We start from the raw sequence: 22,464 nt of genomic DNA on the forward strand, positions 1-22,464 counted from the left end.
CTCATCAAGTTTAATTACAGAGTGAGGATTACAGTAAATACAAATCTGTAAAGAATGTGAATGGATCAGCAGCTGGAAAAGGATCACAGCCCCCTTCAAGAGGGAAAAATGCATTTTCAACAGGAGGCAACTATATGGTATCTACTCAAGAAAAACATCTGAATTGTAGCTACTTTAGGACCCCTGAGATATGTCTCAATGCCTTTTATGTTCTTCATACAATGCATGGTGAATGAGGATTATTAATGTAATTGCATATATTTACTGTTCTGAAGAAACTGGGCTCAGAATCCTGGGAACAGGACACTCACATACATAGCAAAATCACAGATATCAACACTGGGAAGCATACTAAAAATACACTGAAATGCAACTTCACAAGGAATGATATGCTGAGATCTTCTTCAGGAGTAGCACCCCATGGTTAGCAAGAATGACTAATATTTGATTCTTTCAAAACTGCACCTTGTGTTTAATTTTTTTTAAAAGAGAGAGAGAGAGAGAGAGAGAGAGAGAGAGAGAGAGAGTTAAACCACAGTGCATATCAGACTATAATCCTCAGGTACAACTCAAGTTAGGGAACAGAGAAACTGGCATGAGCAGTTGCATTGACCAGAATCTCTTCATTTGCATTTCTACCCGATCCTATCCCAATAATCCCAATATAAAATGTGATAATATCTGGATACCTACATTTCAGTATCAAAGGGAGAGTGAAGTGCCAAAGAGAATTATGAGAACAACTGATGTACAAACTAGAAGATGAAGTTTCATTATATAGCGATATAGTGAAGACATCAGGCACATGTGAAAATCACTCAAGATATTTAATACAGTGCAAACAAAAATGCTTCTTTAAAATAAAATTTTGTTTGTGCCTGAATGGGGTATTGGTAATCACAAACAGCAATCAACATCCAAGTGCTATGTAGAAAATGAACAGCTAGAACTGAAGTGTAAATTTCAACTAATTCCATCATAAAATCAATTTATCATTCCAAATCCACCAAAAAAAGTGGGAGCGGTGACCAAAAGTTCAGTATAGTGATAAGTAGAGTAGCAATTGCCAGTGGATATAAATACAGAAATAAAAGCCTAATGTATTTGTACATCTAAGCATAATAAGCCAACAATGGCTTATATTTTTTTTCTTTTTCAAATGCTTTACAAGACTTTTAAAAACTCTTCAATCAACTTAAATTACAGGAGTCACATCCCAATTCAGTCAGACTTTACATGGCCAGAAATCTGAAAGATGAAGGTCCAGCAGTGGCGTTAGCGAAGTCCAGAAGCTGAATGTTGGAATTTTGCCAATAAGGTTTATTATTTAAAAGAATTCAACATCCTAAACTACAGGCAACTTTCCTTGGAAATTTTTTTCTTTCCCTTGCTCAGACCATGCTATGTAGAATGCAATTCCCACAGCTTTGGGCTTAAAGAAATATAGACGTTGCGCTTAATGATGTCTCCCACCCATGCGTGGACCTGTTGTACCAGATGACCAGAGTCTTGATTGTTTCTCTAGCTGACATGCTACAGCTACATGTTCTCAGCCCAGGCTTCTAGCTCTTTCATATCATTATCCTCTTCTTCTTCTTTCTTCTTAGCTAGAAATAAACAAAATAACACAGAACTAAATACAGTACCTAGCTTTTAAACTTTGATTGTTCAATTACATATAATCTACACATTGAATCTCTTACAATTTATATGATTTGTGAAACAGCTTATTGAGCTGGACTAGTGAAACTATGCAATGGATGCAAGCTGCATGAAAAGAGATTCCACCTCAACATTAGGAGGAACTTCCTGACAGTAAGGGCTGTTCGACAGTGGAACAAACTCCCTCGAAGTGTAGTGGAGTCTCCTTCCTTAGAGGTCTTCAAACAGAGGCTGGATGGCCATCTGTCGGGGATGCTTTGATTGTGATTTCTTGCATGGCAGGGGGTTGGACTGGATGGCCCTTGTGGTCTCTTCCAACTCTACGATTCTATGATTCTATGATTCTACGCAGTCTTATACAGTACTGAAAATTAATTATACACTTTGAAGAAAAAGAATATTCACTTTGAAGTGTCCTTAAACCACAGACTTAAACTTGCAGGCTAATGTAAATGATGCCTTTCCTCATGGTATTACTCACAGATGAGAGCATATTGTTTTAATGTTCCTTGCTGTTTTGTGTACCCAAGCCATGAGTAGCATCTGCATGTTGCCTTCACCAAAAATAACACAATGAAACAAACTCCACGAAGACTCTTTCACATTTAAATTTCCTATTATGCCAAAGACAACAATTTGCAAACTGACAGTAACGACCAAACTAGCAGTATGGGTGGGAAACAACCCTTTCTAGCAAATACATTTTCTCAATTAGACAGTTGCTCTCAAACCTGGAGGAAGGCAAATAAAGTAAGCAATCCCTCCAATTTAACAGTTTATGATTAATTGTAATACGAGATCAGAAAGTTGTTCAGAGCTCAAGACATCAGAGATATGTTCTTAAAAAGCCAGCTGTGTGCCACTCCAATCCAACCTTCATTTTGAAAAGCAGCTTTTTATATAATAATAATAATAATAATAATAATAATAATTTGTTTTATTTATATACCGCTATTCCAAAGATCATAGTGGTGAACAGCAAGTAAGCTAATTAGCAAGTAAGCTAATTTGCCCCCAACAGTCTGGGTACTCATTTTAGCGACCTCGGAAGGATGCAAGCCTGAGTCGAGCTTGGGCCCTTTTGCTGGTCATGAACATGAACATCTCTTTCTTGAGACTTCTGTTTATGACAAGGTAAGGACTATTTCAAGCACCTATCACTAAGGTCTAATTTTGCTGAGGAACAGTCACAATTTGTGAACATCATCAAACCCACACTTAGATAATAAGAGAGAAAAATACACAGTATTTCTATAAGTTCGTAATAGGAAAACAGACAGGAAATCCTTTAGGAGCATCAATCTCTAAATATATATGATACACAACAATTTTTAATATATTATGCACTACAGTTGAAAAGTAAAGTACCACAGCTGCCCATTAACACACTTACTATGGCAAATACAGCTGCCATAAAACATCACTGCCTTCAAGAATGGAGACACTTGCCTGGCTTTGAAGGTATAGATATTGAGGGCACATTGGGTAGTGGAACTGTCTCAGGACCACTGATCTCCAGTAGGTTTTTGTCCAATTCTTCCTGTTCTAGTTCTTCTAGCTCAGCCATCAATTCATCCTGTTATTGAAGAAGAGAAAAGAATTGGTTAACACATGTATTGCTAACAATACAGCCCAATGCACCTTCATGATAACTCAACACAACTGGATGTTCTGGGAAATAGATAATGAACAGCATTCTGTCAGAGAGTTGTGTCATCATAAACCAATTTGTTGAACTATGTTGTTGGGCAGCATTTGTATTCCTCTGGAGCAGTCAAAATTGTCCAAGTGAAGCCAGAAGTGTAGTCACTGAGTAAGGTGCAAAGTGACCCAAACCACAAGGTGACTCAATCAGCAATGGAAGTACCCACTGCACAATAGGACATTGTGTGTAGTGCACCACTGTGCATTAAAACAAATCACTAATAAGATTAAATGGTGTCAGTGACATAGTTCTGTGATTGTAAACGTATGCATTGTAGCCTCTGGTGCAAGATCTCAGCCAATATTTACACACCCAAATTATTCTGCTGCTCTTAATAGCTGGCCACAATACCAAACACAAGATTCTCTCAAATACAGATGGGTAAATTGTGGCTATGGTACTGCATGTAGCCTTCTAAGGATGTTTTTGTAGCTTTCATTCAGTATCCCTCCAACCATCTTTTTTTCTGTCATCCTGTCACACTGCAAAAATTGAACTTGCTTTCCTGAAAGCCTGCAGGAGTGTCCATTCATAGAATCACAGAATCATAGAATCACAGAGTTGGAAGAGACCACAAGGGGCATCCAGTCCAACCCCCTGTCATGCAGGAAATCTAAATCAAAGCATCCCCGACAGATGTTTAAAGACCTCTAAGGAAGGAGACTCCACTACACTCCGAGGGAATGTGTTCCACTGTCGAACAGCCCTTACTGTCAGGAAGTTCCTCCTAATGTTGAGGTGGAATCTCTTTTCCTGTAGCTTGCATCCATTGTTCCGGGTCCTAGTCTCTGGAGCAGCAGAAAACAAGTTAGCTCCTGCCTCAATATGACATCCCTTCACGTATTTAAACAGGGCTATCATATCACCTCTTAACCTTCTCTTCTCCAGACTAAATATCCCCACCTCCCTAAGTCGTTCCTCATAGGGCAAGGTTTTCAGACCTTTCACCATTTTGGTCGCCCTCCTTTGGACACGCTCCAGTTTCTCAACATCCTTTTTAAATTGTGATGCCCAGAACTGTACATAATATTCCAGGTGGGGCCTGACCAGAGCAGAATAGAGTGGCACAATTACTTCCCTTAGTCTAGACACAATACTTCTATTGATGCAGCCCAAAATTGCATTGGCCTTGTTAGCTGCTGCATCACACTGTTGACTCATGTTCATCTTTTAAATGTGCTGCAGAACCCCTCCAATTTAGCCTTTAAAAAAAATCAGTTTTTCAAAACCATGATGAACTTTTTGATTTTCGCCATTATGGGCGGTCTATGAAGCCATCCCCCAGGTACAGAAAACAGGCCCCAAACTCTCCATGGTAACCTTCCTCTGCTATAGACCATTGCATTGGAAAACACAGATATTTTTAACAGCTCCACCACAGTATTTGATTAAGAAGATTGTACTATGTTTCCAAGTCACTATATGACAGCAAGTAAGTATATATACCTGAATAGTACAGGCTGACAAGCTCAACAGACCGCCCCAAACCCAACCCTTTACTAGCTGGATTGGGGCCACAACAACCACATGCCGTGTCCCCAATCCAGCCTTCTGAGGGCATGAAAAGGAGCTGCAAAAAGCAGCTCCTTTTTGTACCCCCAAATGGGCTCCATAGCCACGCTGCCGCAGCTTAGCAACACTCCTTTGGCACTGCATCGTATAGACACAGCGCTGGAGGAGCACCATGACACTGTGTAGAGCAGCGCACGGCGTCATGGAGCCCTAGGGTGGAGTCAAGGCGTGCGTCATCTGGACAGTCTTAATGGACAGTCTGAAGAGGGCCTGTGTCTCCCTTATATGAAAGTACTGGGGACCAGAATGTTTTGGATTTGGAGGTTTTGTTTTGTTTTGTTATTTTTGTTGTTGTTTTTATCTTGGAATACCTGTATTTGTGTATATGTACATAATGAATTATCTTGGAGATAGGATTCACATCTACATACAAAATTCATTTATGTTTCATATACAGCTTATGTATATAGCCTGAAGGTAATTTTATATAATATTTTTATAATTTTGTGCATGAAACAAAGTCTATGTACACTGAACCATCAGAAATCAAAGGTGTTACAATGTCAGACATTCATTGAAAAAGGTGTTGGGTTTTGGATTTGGAATATTTCAGATTTCGGAATTGTGGGTAAGAGCAACTCAACATGTAATGTTTAACTATTCACCCTTACCTCATCAAATTCTTCACCAATTCCTACAGGCTTGGAGATAGCTGTTGAAATTTCATCTGCTAACTCCTGCTGTTCTGCAATATCTTGCATAAGTTCATCTACTTTGTCAATATCCCTGTAATAGAAGGATTTGATATATTTCAACCATCCGTACATTCATATCCATAACTGTCTGAAAAATCAATAGAAATCTCTATATTTTGAAGGGAAATATACAGTGGACCCTTCCAATCCACAGTAATTCAGTTTTCCTGACCACCACCACCTCAGATGAGAAAAAATGAAGAAGCCCAAGCTCGTATTAGTCAACATAATCTAGAAGAGCTAGCCTGCCATCACGGAGGGCTCATTCTACTCTTGAGGTTCTCTATTCAGGTTAGAGACCCCCTAATGATATTAGGTATTTCCTGAGCAACAATATGTACTAGACATCTGGTGTAACATTTAAAATGTATCTGTTTGCAACTAAACATCTTTATGTAATCTAGAAACATAATGCAAAACATCTGTAATAAAACATATATAGCTTTCATACTCTATGCCTGCTTTTAGACAAGGACATTATCATTTACGTGAAGGCTAAGACTATAATTTTTTACATATTAATACAGGAACAAGCCCTTGTTATAAAGAAGAATTTACTGAAATGTAAACAGGCATAAATGAGCTGCAATGAGTGCCCAAAAGTTTTCAGAAGGGAGAGGGTGGTAGTTATTGGGCAAAGTAGTGGATACAACTACTGGCCACTTGGTTAAAAAAACCTGATGATAATTACAAAATAGGATTTCTTGAGCACTTCATAATACTTCATCTCCAGAGTTAGCAAAAGCAGTCTTTAATTTAGTGCTTGACAGATGGTAGTGATTCATATGTAAGAGACTGGAGGATTTAACATGCTCCCTCACACACACATCTTTATTTTTTAAAAGCCAATATATATAAATATAAATTGTTTATTTATATACTGCTTTTCCTTGTAGATCAAAGCGGTGAACAGCAGATAAAATATGACCAATGTCATAATACAATAAAAGCAAATTAAGAATAATACAATTTTCAATCCAGCATAATTATATAAAAGCATGCAATTCAACAATATTAAAATCGAAGGATATATATACAACATAGTCAATTGGGGAATATTTTCACTACAGGGAGTTGGGAGGATAAGCTTGTAGGAAGAGGTAGGTTTTTAATGCCTTTTTAAAGGCTTCCACTGTTCCACTGAGGCGGATCTCTTCTGGAAGAGCATTCCAGAGAGTAGGCGCTACTGCTGTATAAGCTCTTTGATAGGTAGTCGCCAGTCTCACCTTAGAGTGTTCAAGTAATAATTTACCTGTTGTTCTGAGAGTGCGGGGTGGATTATGCAGGGAGAGGCGTTCCCTCAAGTAACCCGGGCCCAAGCCATTTGAATGGGATATTTTTCTTCCTTATCTTTGTCCACAAATTATATGTGCATACACATCTGTTTCTGGTCTTTGAAAAACAACCTGGCACCCAAATCATGCAACACAGAGAAATGCCTTAAGTATGCAAGAAATCACCACTTAACGACTGGAAATTTTACAAAACAGTTTTCATTTTTCCCTTAATTATTTCAATTTCTGTACTTGATCATGGGAAAAGATGGTAGCTATATGGCCACAGGGCCTACTTCAGACACAAAATTGTGTTTTTTTAAATGAAGTGATTTAAAACTGGGGTTGAAGTGATTTATAAGAGGACAGTAACAGTCTGTCAAGTTCCAAAAGGAATGAAAACGGCTTCCAGACTTGTCTAATCTGCTCTAGACAGCGGCTAGCAGTAATGTCTACACTGTCTAAAAAAAATACAGGGCTTAGAACAATGCTTCTTAGGCTATTTTGGTTAGGAGACCAGGAATTATTTTTCTAATATATCAAGGACCAGTACTGTATTTTTGCCCATTGCCTACAACTGAAATGCTCTGAAGACTGGCAGATGGCTTGTGGACTGGCATCAGTCTAAAGACCACCGCTTTTGTACTGTGCTAGAAAATAGTATTACTGAAAATATAAACATGTTGTAAATAATGTACAGTATAACTGATTTGTAATATTAAAGTGCAGGATCTCTATTTCTTAGAATTTTAAAACTGTTGTAAATTGGTAATTTCTAACTAGTAGACAGACAAATCCCCAACAGACACTGTTTGGCTGATAGGTCAGCCCTCAAAAGAAGAATTCAACCTGCATTTTAGATTAACTTTAACTAATAAAATGACACATGCCCAGTGGTGTATTTCTAGTCATCCAAAATTAAATTCATATCTTGCTTTCCATATTTTAAAAGGCTCTAATATAGATGTTAAAGTATGGACAAGTAGGGGTTCCAGTTTTCTCAAAGAAAAAAAAATACAGCTTTTTTGGTGTGAGAAAAGTATCCATTTCAGAACTACACTGCCATAAAGTGCATGTCTAATCTATTTTATAAATTAGACAATATTAAAACCAGTCCAGTGGCCACTGTCTGCTAAATCCCTTTGTCACAGGCTTCACTAACTAGCAAGCTGATCTACATAGTAAACATATGAATATGCCATCTTACATGTTGTCATGAGCAGCTTTCATTGCTTTAGCAGCAAAGCCCATATTCTTGAGCACTTCTGTGTTGGTGTTGGCATTTTCCAGGGCCTCCCTCTGGAATTCGATTGTGGATAACGTGCCATCTATTTGTGCAAGCTGTTTCTCATACCTCTTCTTTCGTTTTAGGGCTTGAAGAGCAGCTGAAGAAGCACAAGACAAAGCAAGTTTGATATAAGATGTAAAACAGAAACTGTCTTTGCTAGAACAGTGTTCAGTACACAAAATTTTAAATTTATGCCGCCAATTAAAGCTCTTGCATTTTTTTTGTTTAAAATTTATTTATCATTTGTTACCAATATATTTTCTTTCCTAAACAATTCAATTCTGATGTAAGCAAGTGTCTTGTCTGCTTTGTATGAAACATCAGATCATAAAGCCAAAAGAAATGATAATCAGTACTAATGACAAAAGGCTTTTGTAAAGGTTCATTGACAACTAAAACCTTCATTCTGTCCTTCTCCAGGAAGATGTGGCAGCTGATGAGAGCAAGAGAAAAACTGTCAGAGTGTAAAAGAATAGGAAATAAAATTATCTCCTTCCCATTAAAGAAATGAAATTTGATGTTTTCTGGTCTAATTTATATAAGTGGTTCAGCTTTTACCGACTCCAAGACATAATTAGGAGTTTTAAATCCCACAAATCCTAACCAATGGTCAAGGATTCTGGAAGCTAAAGTGAAAAGCAATGCAAGAACTACAGCTTTACAGCACAACCAACTAAAAAATTGCAGGTAATGAGGGGAAGTGGGAGGCCTATGCCAAGCTGAGCATTTACATATTAGTAGCAGTAGTGTAATAGTACCCAGATCATCCTGTTCCCACAAGAAACCACTACAAAGAAAATATGAAGCAATAAGGCTTCCCATTTGCTTGATGTCAATCAGGTTTGGGCTGTTTGTTAACATGAGACAGGAGATATTCACAAGTATTTTTGATAGCACTGCAAGTTGCCCAGAGATGGTCTTTAGGAAGCAAAACCTTCATTTGAATATGCTTTTAACCCTGATTAAGTACAATATTATCAGTCCACATTCTCCAAGCAATCATCTACAATTTTTCTACTGGGGTGCCAGTACATAAAATCAGACTTTAAACAAACAAAGCTAGGTTTCCTGGTTGCATCACCTACATCACTTCCTTTTGAGGCTAAACAATCTGAAGGTCCGTAATTCTGATACTAGTCTTTTCTGACACCTTAAACCACATTCATGTCTGCACTTGCTATTCTGTTTTAAATTCTGGGTTCTGTTTTTCCCATTTTTATTTCCCTTTTATTATGAAGCAGCCCAGGTATGAGCTTAAAAGCTACCTAGAAATAGAAATTAGGAACTACTGCATACATTTCTGGTATATACGTAGGGATGCCATATCCCGGTGGCCCCCGGGACAATTCCGCTTTTGGGGGCCCCCTGCCTGCCCCGGTCCGGTTCCCCCCCAACCCCGGCCTTTGTCCCGCCTCCGGGCCGGCCCCACTCATGCGGCCATTGCCGCGACCGCTAATGCGGCTGACCGCCAACCCACCTCCTCCTCCTCTTCTTGGGCAGCGCCACCCTCCTGCTCCTGGGCAGCACCGCCTTCCTCCTCCTTGTCGGCGCTGCCACCACCGCTGCACCACCCGCGGCGGGGCTTTCGGACGAGCTCCTCTTCCCTTGCGCGCACCGCCCCGCCCGCAACATGGGCCAGCGGCAGCACGCGCGCATCCACCAAGGAGCCCTTGCGCTGAGGAGGAGGGGAGGGAGGAGGAGGAGGATGAAGAGGAGGAGGAGGTGTAAAGGTGAGTCAGTGGCCATTTCAGGTCTGCCTTGGGGTTTTTTTTAATTAATTTTTAAAAATATAAAATACTTATTTTTTTGTTTTTTTATTTTATTAATTTTTATTATTGCTTTTTTATTTTATTTTATTAATTTTTATTACTGCTTGTTTTTATTTTATTTTATTAATTTTTATTACTGCTTGTTTTTTATTTTATTTTATTAATTTTTATTATTGCTTGTTTTTATTTTATTGCATTTATTTTTATTATTGCTTGTTTTTTTATTTTATTACATTAATTTTTATTATTAAATATATACACCCCTGCCTTATTTTTTATTTTTTCCCCATTATTTTTTATTATTAAATATATGCAGGTGCATTTTCTGTGTATTTATGGCGCTTTGAATGCTAACAAGTCTGCCTTTCTTGGACAATTATAGTGATGATGATAGTGATGATGATGATGATGGTGATATTGATATCAACAAGCCTCTGAGGCACGGTCAATGTAACTTGCTGTGATTTTTACAAACTCATGCGCAGTGAAGAAAAACCACAGTCCCTTGACCAAGTACACACTTCTGAGAAGTACAGTTGAACCCGAGGGCAAGTCCATTTCTGCCATCTGTCTAGGAATAATGCCAAAATGTCCTCCATTTTGATCATGCCTAAAAAACATGCATTTATATTAACATTTTTAAAAAACCCTCAAATTTTTTGTGTGTCCTCCATTTTTTAAAAAATGTGTCCTACATTTGAAAATGTTGTCCTACATTTGTCCCGGTTTGGAGGTCCTGACTTATGGCAACCCTATATATACGCCAACATTTACAGATGCACTGTGTAGGAATCAACTGGCTTCTGCATGTCTATAGATCTAGTTCAATGTTATCATGGTACAAATCTGCAAATTGAGACCAAGAATATGAAATACAACAAACAAAGTTAGGTTTCCTGGTTTCATAATCTATATGAAGTTGCATGGTTTGGGCAGTTTAAGCCAATGCAACAAGTGGGGTTCAATCATAATTTTAGCTAATTACAATACCTGAAATATTGCCTCTATCTATTAACATCAAACAGTATGCAATCAGATGTCAGTTTTTACTTGTAAGGGTTAAATTTCTATACTAATGGAAATTGCATTATGCTGCCCTCCATGGTCGCTGGAATTTGAGCTCTTTCCATTGTAAAACATTCAAAACACAGGCCAGGGGTTATAACAGAGCCACAGCAAAGTTTCCACCAGGAAGAGTTTCATTATCTTCAAAAGAAAAACAAGTTTTCAAAGGATTCCATGGCACTGTTTTGCAAAGCAAAAGCAAGCCTTGCTCTAAGCTCCAAACTTTCACTATTTTCAGCTACATCATTTACAAGCTTGTACTGCAGACCAAAATGAAATGAAGTTATTCACATATGGTTTGTCAAGAGCTACAGCTAGGTAGAAGAGTATTTCTGACAATATTTGTATCCGGTAAGTATGAGAATCTGTCTCCTCTGTAGATCTATTCAGGAAAAATCTCAAGACCTTCTTTTTCTGACAAGCTTTCCCTCATGTGTCCTAATTCCATCTTGTTCTCCCCCCAATACACAACTGTTTCTATCCAGCTAACTTTGTTGTCTTGTAAATAGTAATGTTTTTAACGATGTGTTGTATAGTATGGGTTTTTTGGGATGGGGATATTTGTTGTTGGGGATATGTATTATGTTTTTTATTGTATTAATGTTGTTAACCACTATGATCTAATGTTGGAATAGCGGTATACAAATAATAATAATAATAATAATAATAATTATGTTTAACTGCAGTCAATTTACTCTGATATAGGTACTCAAATTTTCATGCAATTAATTTTTTATAACACTCTTATCTAAAATAGATACAGCACGATTATTCTCATGCAAAAAATTTCACAATCTTGCCAATAATTTCTGACACTTATGACCAGAATGCCTCTAGAAAACTATTTATCCAGAGGTAAAACATAATATCTAAAACAATAAATCAAATTCTGTCTCTTTTTTTGACAATTTGAACATAATACGATAGATCCTAATCATGCTTGTTATGCTACATTTATTGCATTGTATGTTATATCTGATAAGGACCTTATCTATTATGTCTCTAAGAGACTTGTAAATTTAGAAATCATAATTGATTCATTTTAGTATCCAGATTTGAATATTGATATGACTTGAATCAGAACAAAGCATAACAGAGTCATTTAAAAACTGTATGTAACTATGTAAATCTTGAAAGACTGAGGCCATGAGCAGTCAGGCCAAGATAGCACAGGCTGAGTCTGGGTGCTCACTGAGGTGGGTCCCCAGGCCACCGTAGGGAAGGGCAGGTATTTACACACCTATCCTTGGGGCAGCATGGGGACCCGCCATCGCCATGCACTCCTTACCTTTCTGCAACATTACTCTTACTGAGAAGTCTGTGATGTTTATCACACTATACCCCATGGTGGTCATGGGGGACTCTTTGCTGAATGGCACTGAACCAGTGATTTGTGGGACTGACAAGATGTCTCGGGAGGTGTGTTGTCTCCCTGGGGCAAAGATCCGTGATGTGACAGAGAGGCTGACAAGACTTGTCAAGTCTACTGACCATCACCCCTTTCTTTTGGTTCATGTGGGAACCAATGATACTGCAAGGCACAGCCTTCAGAATATCATAAGGGATTATGAGGTTTGGGGTAGGAAATTGAAAGAGATGCATGCACAGGTTGTCATCTCCTCTCTTCTCCCAGTCGAAGGGCATGGTCCAGGAAGGGAGGAAAATAGCAGAGGTGAATAACTGGCTCCGCAAATGGTGCCGCCACAGGATTCTGTCCTGGGCCCAATGCTATTCAACATTTTTATCAATAACTTGGATGACAGAATTGGGGGTATACTTATCAAATTTGCAGATGACACCAAATTAGGAGGAGTAGCTAATACCCAAGAGGACAGGATCAAACTTCAGAATGACCTTTATAGATTAGAAAGCTGGGCCAAAGCTAACAAAATGAATTTCAACACAGAGAAATGTAAGGTACCGCACGTAGGGCGGAAAAATGAAATGAACAGATACAGGATTGGTGACACCTGGCTGAATGAAACTACTGTGAAAGGGATCTAGGAGTCCAAGTAGACCACAAATTGAACATTAGTGAACAGTGCGATGCGGCAGCTAACAAGGCCAATGCAATTTTAGGCTGCATCAATAGAAGTATAGTGTCTAGATCAAGGGAAGCAATAGTGCCACTCTATTCTGCTCTAGTCAGGCCCCACCTGGAATATCGTGTACAGTTCTGGGCACCACAATTTAAAAAGGATGTTGAGAAACTGGAGCGTGTCCAAAGGAGGGTGACTAAAATGGTGAAGGGTCTTGAAACCATGCCCTATGGGGATCAACTTAGGAAGCTGGGGATGTTTAGCCTGGAGAAGAGAAGATTAAGAGGTAATATGATAGCCCTCATTAAATACTTGAACGATGTCATATTGAGGAGGGAGCAAGCTTGTTTTCTGCTGCTCCAGAGACTAGGACCCGGAGCAATCGATGCAAGCTACAGGAAAAGAGATTCCACCTCAACATTAGGAGGAACCTCCTGACTGTAAGAGCTGTTCGACAGTGAAACAAACTCCCTCAGAATGTAGTGGAGTCTCCTTACTTAGAGGTCTTTAAACAGAGGCTAGATGGACATCTGTCGGGGATGCTTTGATTGAGATTTCCTGCATGACAGGGGGTTCGACTAGATGGCCCTTGTGGTCTCTTCCAACTCTATGATTCTATGAAAACAATGTACTGAAATACTGACAATCCCATTCATTTGGGTATAAGACAGATAATCAGAACATACAATTCCAATCTTGTTCCAGCATGAGTGCTACCTGTTTTTGGACTAGTTTAAAATTCTCATATTAGTCTTTAATTTTTTTTGACAAGCCTGTGCATGACAGCTGTGCTCCCATATAATTCTACCTTGATGGGCCTATTCCCCATGACATGGTCAAAAGCAGCTGGACTATCAAAAATGAGACCATTGCTCTGGTAATTGCACCAAGGCTTCAGAGCTTCAGAGCCTTCTCTATGGTCCTCCAGTACAACCCTATGGTCAACTTTAACCAGAATTCACACTGGAGGCCCTATGGTCAGTTTGGCAAATGCTGACCACAGAGTTGCACCGGAGGACCTAGAGATTCCTAGAGAGGTGTTCTCTCAGGTAAAAACATGTTTTTGTTATTTGGCATTTTTCCACTTTCAGGGGGGTCTTGTGCCCCAGTGAATGGGGAAGGACGAGTGTAAAGCTAATAAAATATTTTTATGGAGAAAAAACAGGTATGAATATATTTCACAACCATGTTTTTTTTTAATACATTTAGAGAACCAGAGTAGTGTAGTGTTTTGAGTGTTAAGACAATGACTCTGGAGACCAGGGTTTGAGTCCCAGCTGGGCCATGAAACCCACTTGGGCAAGTCATATTCTCTTAGCCTCAGGGGAAAGCAACAGCAGACCTCCTCTGAACAAATCTTGCCAAGAAAACCCCATGACAGGTTCGCCTCAGGGTCGCGATAAGTCGGTAACAACTTGAAGTCAGAAACAACAACAAATACATTTAGAACTCCAGAAAGATTTTGCAAGTGCACTGTAGACTTTGACATTTTTAAACTGAATCAATTTTTGCCAAGCAATGGGAATACACAGAATAAATGAAGATTAAAAAAGAAATAAATTAACACTATATTGCTAACAAACACATAGCTGTAGTTTTTAATTTGGGAGCTGAAGGGGACAATCAAGTTGTTATTGGCACAGATATTGTTTATTACAGCACAGTCACTGCATATAAATAATAAATACAATTCTGCTGTAGTCGACTGAGTTAACTATTCTAACTACACACTAAATGTGGGGACATTTTTTGTCCTTTATATTCTATGCCTTTTGTTTTAAATGTTTTATGCTTTTAGATAAGCTCATTTTATCATGGCCTTTGGCTAGTACAATAACTTGACTTGACTTGAGTACAGTATAATCTTGCACCTCCTGATATGTAGTTGCATCTATTTTCTGAGGAGTATTTAAATAAAGCATCACTCTCCTTTAGTGTTAAGTGGAAACATGCAAGTCCAAGGTACAGTTAATGGAAAGATTGTTCACAAAAACAGCAACAAAAAACTTATAGGCATTTTCTCCAAACCCAAGAAAATGCCAATTACCTAGGCTACCAGGGTCTCACTCATACAGTAATTTGGCTAAGAAGGAAAATATCAAGATTTCACTTGCTGTTTGCCCTTATCCAAGTATCTGTACAAGTGAGCAAGACCCGGACTCTCCATACTTATCAGAGGAGAGAAGAGTGACTAATATGCAGGAAGCACTGGCAACACAAACAAACAGGACCTTCTTCTGTTTCTATCTTTTCCAGAGGTTCCTGCAAGTCAAGAAGGAAATGAAAATGGTGGGCAACTGCATTCTCACTCTGTGCTTTACTTCTCAGAGTCACCAGCTCTGCTTCCTTAGTAAAAGAGATGCCTGTAGTGGCTACTACTACCCACCACTATCTTATAAATCTATAGGAGAGCCCGTTGAGAAGGCAGGCAGCACAATGCCTAGGATATCCTCAAATCTGGCACTACCCCTGCAAATGGGGGTGATGCTGAATTCAAAGTGCTGATTAAAGTGTTTCAAACTAGCCGTATTGTCCCAGTCTCATTTAGCACCTACACGCTAGCAGTGCATACAGCACTGGCATGTAATCATACACAATAAGAAGCTTAAAATATTATTATCTGTTATATGGAGCATAACCTTAGAGACTGGATTAAAAAAGATTGGATCAATCTTTATTGTCATATAATGGCCAACTATATTCAAGCATTAACTTTATTAGGGAAAAATACTGTAAGTATCCATCCTTTTAATGATTTTTATTAACTTATTTTACAACTGCTTACTGGAAAACAAGTTTAAAAAAAATAAACTGTAAAGATATACAACTGAGCACTACAGTTAGACCCGTTCAAATCACCATATTCCCCATCACCATGTATAGGTGTGAGGGCTGGACAGTTAAGAAAGCAAATAGGAAGAAAATCAGCTCATTTGAGATGTGGTGCTGGAGAAGAGTACTGAGGATACCATGGACAGCCAAATATACAAACAAATGGGTTCTGGAACAGATGAAGCCAGAACTCTTCCTGGAAGTCAAGATGATAAAACTGAGGCTGAATACTTTGGTCACATCATGAGAAAGCATGACTCACTAGAAAAGCCAATAATGCTAGGAAAAGTGGCAGAAAGAGAGGAGGACCACATGCCAGACAGACAGACTCAATCAGAAAGATAACACGGGACCTGTGGGACCTGAGCAGAGCAATTGAGGACAGGGGTTTCTGGAGATGTCTCATCCACAGGGTCACCCTGAGTTGGGGCCAACCCAAATACAGCTAACAACAACAATGAATTATTATAGCTTTAACCATTTAGGTGAGGTTTCTATAAAGACCAAAGTTTTACAGAACAATTATTGGTTTTTATCTGGAACACTTGGATCAGACTACAGTTAAATATTTCTCCAATGAAATTAAAAGAAAAAAGAAAAAGAAGTAATGAAAACTAAAGTCAAATTTAAAGACAGTTTAGCTAAGTAAGCTACAGAGCAATTCTTCATGAACCTTCAGTATAATGGAAGATTTAACGATTTTTGACCACAGTGAAACAATAGGTGGTCACCAGTGTGCCAACCGAAGGGATGCTATTTTGGGGAAGATATAGCAGCATGCTGAGCTAGACAGATGGCATTAAACTTTTACAACCTTTCTGTAAAATGGATATGTAAAACAATATGAATCTAAGTCCATTTAACTATGAAACCTGAAAGTCATTGAAAGTCATTGAAAGACTCATTAATAAGGCCACAATGCATTTTTCTGAATAGGATAATAAAACGTCATTTTGAAAGTAGACTTAAGACATGGTTTGGTCTCTTACCATGTATATGCAACCTCATGTATAAGTCAAGGGCAGGTTTGCGGGCCAAAATTATGGATTTTGATATGACCCATGGATAAGTTGAGGATGAAATTTAGGGGCATATAACAAAGGATTTAAAGGATGAAGCAAAGCAAAACAATGTCAAAGAAGTTACAAAATTTCAGCAGACATAACTCTTTGTGCTCACTCTTAAGGCTGTATGGATGAGAGAGTGAGGGGCTCAGTGCTTCCAGGACAGATTATACTCTTGCTTTTCACCAAATGATGGTTCCTTCTTTTAAATAAGAGTTAAGATACAGTACTAAAATTGACCCATAGATAAGTCAACTCAGGTTTTTGGGGTTAATTCTTTGACCTAAATTTCTAGACTTATACATGAGTATATACAGGCTCCATCTTCAGTACGTGGATTATTGTGTGTGTGTTTCCAACATATGGAGACGTATGATGACCCTAAAGTGAACTTATAATGGTGTTTTCTTGCCAAGATTTGTTCAGAGAGGTTTCCCTTTGCCTTCCTTTGGGTCTGAGAAAGTGTGACTTGCCCAAGCTCACCCAGCAATTCCCATGACTGAGTAGGAATTAGAAACCTGGTCTCCAGAATCATAGTCCAGGGCTCAAACCACTAGATCATCCTGGCTCTCTGGGGATATGCAATCAACTTTGCTAATTTGTATAAGGATTGCAGCAAATTCATTTCTGAAAATTGCTTTATTACTATTTACATTATGTTGCTACATAATCATTTTTTGAACAAATTGCTGATGTCTTTATTTTTTCTTTTTGGAGGATGAATTAAGGTCATGGATGGTTTTGTGGGCTTGCCATGCTGTTCTTTGAAAATACTTTGAACAGAAAAATAGCATGTCTGTGGGAAAGACATTCCATTCCTTCGCCATCACCAAGGAGGAAGGTGGGAAAGAGGATAGAGCCACTCTCTATGACAAGCGGAAATATGAGCTTCTGATGACCAACTTGGGCTGTATATTTGTAGGCTTCTGTAACAGTGCAGCCTGAGCTACTGAACTGGGTTGATTTCAGTCAAAAATGTGCTATGAATGACTACACCACACCAGATGTCAGTAATTCCTGTTTCATAATAAAATGATATACTATTTCAAAGCCAGAACACCAATCTAGTTTCTTACTTGTCTAGAAAAAGGAAACATTTTTCCAAATTAAAAAAACCTTAATTATTCTAAGTAGTCTGGTGGCAAATCAAATAAGCCTATGGCTTTCTCTTTAGGGCATTTTCCTCTGGTCACTGTTATATGAAGTTGACTTTGCAAAAAAAAAAGGTAAAGAAAATAAACAAACTATTTATACAGAATTTCTCCATGATGTGAAAATAAACAGTTTTAGCATTGTTGGAGAGACCGTGTTTTGTTTTGATATGAATGTGCACAGTACACCAATTATCAGTCACAAAACATTACGCAGATCATATCTATCAACAAACAACAGCCTCATCCTACATAAATGGAAAACACACAGCAGTTTCATGAATGAGATCTTGTTTAACATCTCCTCCATGTGCCTGAAGCTCAATGAAGAAATGAGCCATAATAACCCTTACCTGACCGGAGTTCAAGCGCAATATTAAATTATAGGTCATTCTATACAGTGTGGTCTCTGTCTTGGCCTTGAATAATTTCAGTCCCAGGACACAACCCAAAACTAAGCAAACACTTAGAAAATGAGTTTTTAGGAGGGAACCCATAGTTACCATTTTTTACACCTCACTTCAATCATTGTCCTCAGTGCTACGGCAAAAGTTAAGTGGAGCAGGGTGAAAGACTATACAGTAAACTACTAGAGCAAAGTCTTGAAATATAGGTCCAAATAACAAAAATAGAGACATTACTAATATATACCTAAAAAAAACCAGGATGCCTGAAAGATGTGCATCCAACCTCTGTTTAAAGACCTTCAAAGGAGAGGAAGTATGAAGTGTGAGCTACTCTAGGCAATAGTCCACCTCAAAAATAATATAGTATTTGCTGTTGTGGTTGTTGTTTGCCTTCAAGTCATTTCCAACTTACAGTGACTCTAAGGTGAGCCTATCATGGGGTTTTCTAAGCAAGTTTCTCCAGATGGGGTTTTCCAGTGCCATCCTCTGAGGCTGAAAGAGTGGCAAACCCAGAGTCACCAGTGGCTTTCCATGGCAGAGCTGGGACTGGCCTCCAGAGTCACAGTCCAACCCTCAAACCACTAAATCACAATGGAGCTCTCAATAATGCTTAAATCCTCAAATGCTAGTGTATGTCACTATACCAATAAACTTGTAGCTATCCAGTGACATACACAAAACAGCCCCCAAATGTCTGCATTGTTGTGGTGAAAACCTTCATGATACTCAAAGCAGTGCACTTTTACTTATCTCTTGCAACCAGCCTTTCTGGGGAGGACACTTCAGTCACAGATTTCAGGCACAGAATAAAAGCTTCCCTTCTCTGTCAAACCTTTAGACTGAAGCGCTTGAGTACTTTGTGCCTGACTTCTGTACCGTTCTATTGACAGCTGTGGCTTCATTCACTGTCTTGCAGTCTCTGTGGGTGATAATGCCCTTACCTTAACTGCTTTAAGCAGCTGTGTGTGTGTGTTATGACTGCAATGCTATGCACATTTATTAAGGATTGTGCCTTGTAGGTTCACTGGGACTTAAACCTATGTAACCTATGTACTGTTAGCTGTCAGACTGTATGCTAGTTAACTAAATCAGTGCTTTCTAAGCTATCTGATGTGAGGGATGTGAATATTCATAGAGTCATGGAGTTGGAAGAGACCTCAAGGGCCATCCAGTCCAAGCCCATTCTGCCATGCAGGAACTCCCAATCAAAGCATCCCCTGTGACAGATGGCCGCCCAGCCTCTGCTTAAAGACCTCCAAGGAAGGAGACTCCATTACACTCTGAGGAAGGAGTGAGTTCCACTGTCGAACAGCCTTACTCTCAGGAAGTTCCTCCTGATGTCTTTTCCTGCATCCTGTTCTCTGGAGCAGCAGAAAACAAGCTTCCTCCCTCCTCAATGGGACACTTTGACACATCTGTGCCTCAGGAGGCGAAGGGCACCAGGGGAGGCTTAAAGCGGTGTCAAAGCGCATTATTTCTACAGTGTAAACGCACCCACAGCCCATCTCCAGCCATTTAGCTAATCAGGTCCACAGCATCCCATTGCTGTTTGTGGGAAGGCAGATAAAGGCACCTAGGAAGGGAAGGGGGGAGTTAAAGCGCCGTGAACCCGCATGCTCTCCCCAGGGCCGGGCAGGCAGGCGCTCACCGCGCTTGTTCTTGGTGCCGTGCTTCCGGGCGGCGGCCAGCTCCTGCTCGATCTTCTTCTCCAGGAACTCCTGCTTCTTGCTCAGCATCTCCTCGGTGTCCCGAAGCCGCTGGATGGCCTCCTGCGGAGAGGGGCCCTTCCCGCCGCCCTTCCCGCCGCCGCCCGTCCCGAACAGCTTCCCCAGGAGCCCCGACATGGCCGCGCCTGGTTCCGACGACCCCAAGACCTGAAGGGAGGAAAGCGGGGCGGCGGCGGCGGCCGTCGAGGCTCTGAAGCGGCAACGCCAGCCCCGGACTTCCCCTCCTTCCTTCCTTCCTTCCTTCCTTCCGTCCGTCCCCTCAGTCAGCAAGCTCCGGCAGGGTCTCTCCTGCGCAGGCCCGAGAGGCGACCCCCGACTGACACCCGGCTGGCCGAATCACGGCCCGGAGGAGCACCGCCCCCAGCCTCTTACGTCACCCGGCGCCACGGCGACACTGGAACCCCGCCCCCCGCACCTCACGAGGGAGGGAGAGAGAGAGCTCTAAATAGGGCGCAAAGGGTATCGGGAGTTGTAGTTCTTTTGGAGTTATAAAGTGATTTCCCTCCACCTCAGTTTTCAGGAAACATATTCAGGCAGGCCCGAGAGAGAATTGTAAATAGAGCGCAAAGGTCGCTGGAAGTTGTAGGGTTTTGGTTTTTTTTGTTATAAAGTAGTCCTCCCCTCAGTTTTTCTGAGAGAGGGGAAAAAAAAACCTGAAAACAGGGCGCAAAGGTTGCTGGGAGTTGTAGTTTTTTGTTATAAAGTGGTCCTCCCCTCAGCTTTTCTCAGAGAGACAGAGAGCAAAACGGTAAACACAGCGCAAAGGTTGCTGGGAGTTGTAGTTTTTTGTTATAAAGTGGTCCTCCCCTCAGCTTTTCTCAGAGAGACAGAGAGCAAAACGGTAAACACAGCGCAAAGGTTGCTGGGAGTTGTAGTTTTTTGTTATAAAGTGGTCCTCCCCTCAGCTTTTCTCAGAGAGACAGAGAGCAAAACGGTAAACACAGCGCAAAGGTTGCTGGGAGTTGTAGTTTTTTGTTATAAAGTGGTCCTCCCCTCAGCTTTTCTCAGAGAGACAGAGAGCAAAACGGTAAACACAGCGCAAAGGTTGCTGGGAGTTGTAGTTTTTTGTTATAAAGTGTTCAACTTCTTCCTCTCAGCTTTTTTTCAAGAAACCTATTCAGGCAGAGCCCAGAGAAAGAGAGATGTAAATAGAGCGCAAAGATTGCTTGGAGATGTAGTTTTTTCATCATTAAAATGTTCCTCCCCTCAACTTCTCTCAGGAAACGTATTCTGCTAGGGTTGAGAGGTAGAGCTGTAAATAGAGCGCGAAGGCTGTCGGGAGTTGTAGTTAGTAGCTCATTTATTTCATTTGTATGCCGCCTTTCTCCAGAAGGAACTCCAGGCGGTTCATGGGGGGGGGGGGGATATTTTTTTAATGCAATAAAATTTAAAAGAAGTCTAAAAATCCTATAAAAGCAGTCAAAATCCTAGAATTACATTAAAATACACAAAAGTTAAAAGACGGCCAGAATAAAGCTAGAAAAAGATTCAAGCCACCTGTCTTGACTTATGGCAGCCCAAGTAATCTCAAAGAGTTTTCCAAGGCAAGGAATATTGAGGGGGCGGTTTCCCATCCAACTAGGGCCAACCCTGCTTATTTTCCAAGATCAGGCAGGATTCACTGCCTTTAGGGTGCCTAACCTATAATCATGAATGAAAACAGTGCTTAAAAGAAAACATGTAAAAGGAAATGTTCTATATTTCTTCCAGAAATAACCTGGCTTTCCAGACATCCCACCCGCCGCGCCTCCAAAGCATCAACTGCAATGCAGCCAGACAAGCTGTAGAGAGAGGCCACATAATTATACTGTCAAGTGTTGCAGAAAAGGTTAAGAGAATATATTCAGCAACTTTTTGTTTATTCTGGTGTTTTTGAACACACATACCAGAAATAAACTAGGCCTTCAATGCAAGACACATTTGCAAACTCATTGAGCTATTGGACTGACATCACAGTAAAACTACTAAGGATTATTCTGCACATTTTCAAGAGTCTGTATTATTGGGAACGGGATCGTCTATCATTCATTTTCTGTTTTTCATCTCATAAAACACATATATTCTATTTTGCTGACCATGGCAGGGATGTAATAAGATTTGGACCGTTATCTAGAAAATGAATAATCTTTTTTACTGACTAAGGGACTGAACAGACAGACCAAAATAATGCTTCTTCGAAAGATGCCGGCCACAGACGCTGGGGAAACGTCAGGA

At 39.9% G+C, this 22,464-nt stretch overlaps 1 protein-coding gene across 1 annotated transcript; it reads right to left on the minus strand.

Annotated features, from left to right (window-relative positions):
- Positions 1–808: 808 nt before the first annotated feature.
- CHMP4B (charged multivesicular body protein 4B) lies at positions 809–20,614 on the minus strand. The gene is made up of 5 exons (XM_089514083.1): positions 20,172–20,614; positions 8,116–8,293; positions 5,551–5,665; positions 3,112–3,238; positions 809–1,607 (listed from the first exon to the last, which is right to left on the minus strand). The coding sequence occupies exons 1-5, from the start codon at positions 20,365–20,367 to the stop codon at positions 1,540–1,542; spliced, it is 684 nt and encodes a 227-aa protein (XP_089370209.1). The 5' UTR covers positions 20,368–20,614; the 3' UTR covers positions 809–1,539.
- Between the last annotated feature and the right edge of the window lie 1,850 nt (positions 20,615–22,464).

This window comes from Sceloporus occidentalis, unplaced genomic scaffold (genome assembly GCF_023333645.1).
Source record: "Sceloporus occidentalis isolate IW3139 unplaced genomic scaffold, rSceOcc1.0.p SCAF_3, whole genome shotgun sequence".
NCBI lineage: Eukaryota > Metazoa > Chordata > Lepidosauria > Squamata > Phrynosomatidae > Sceloporus > Sceloporus occidentalis.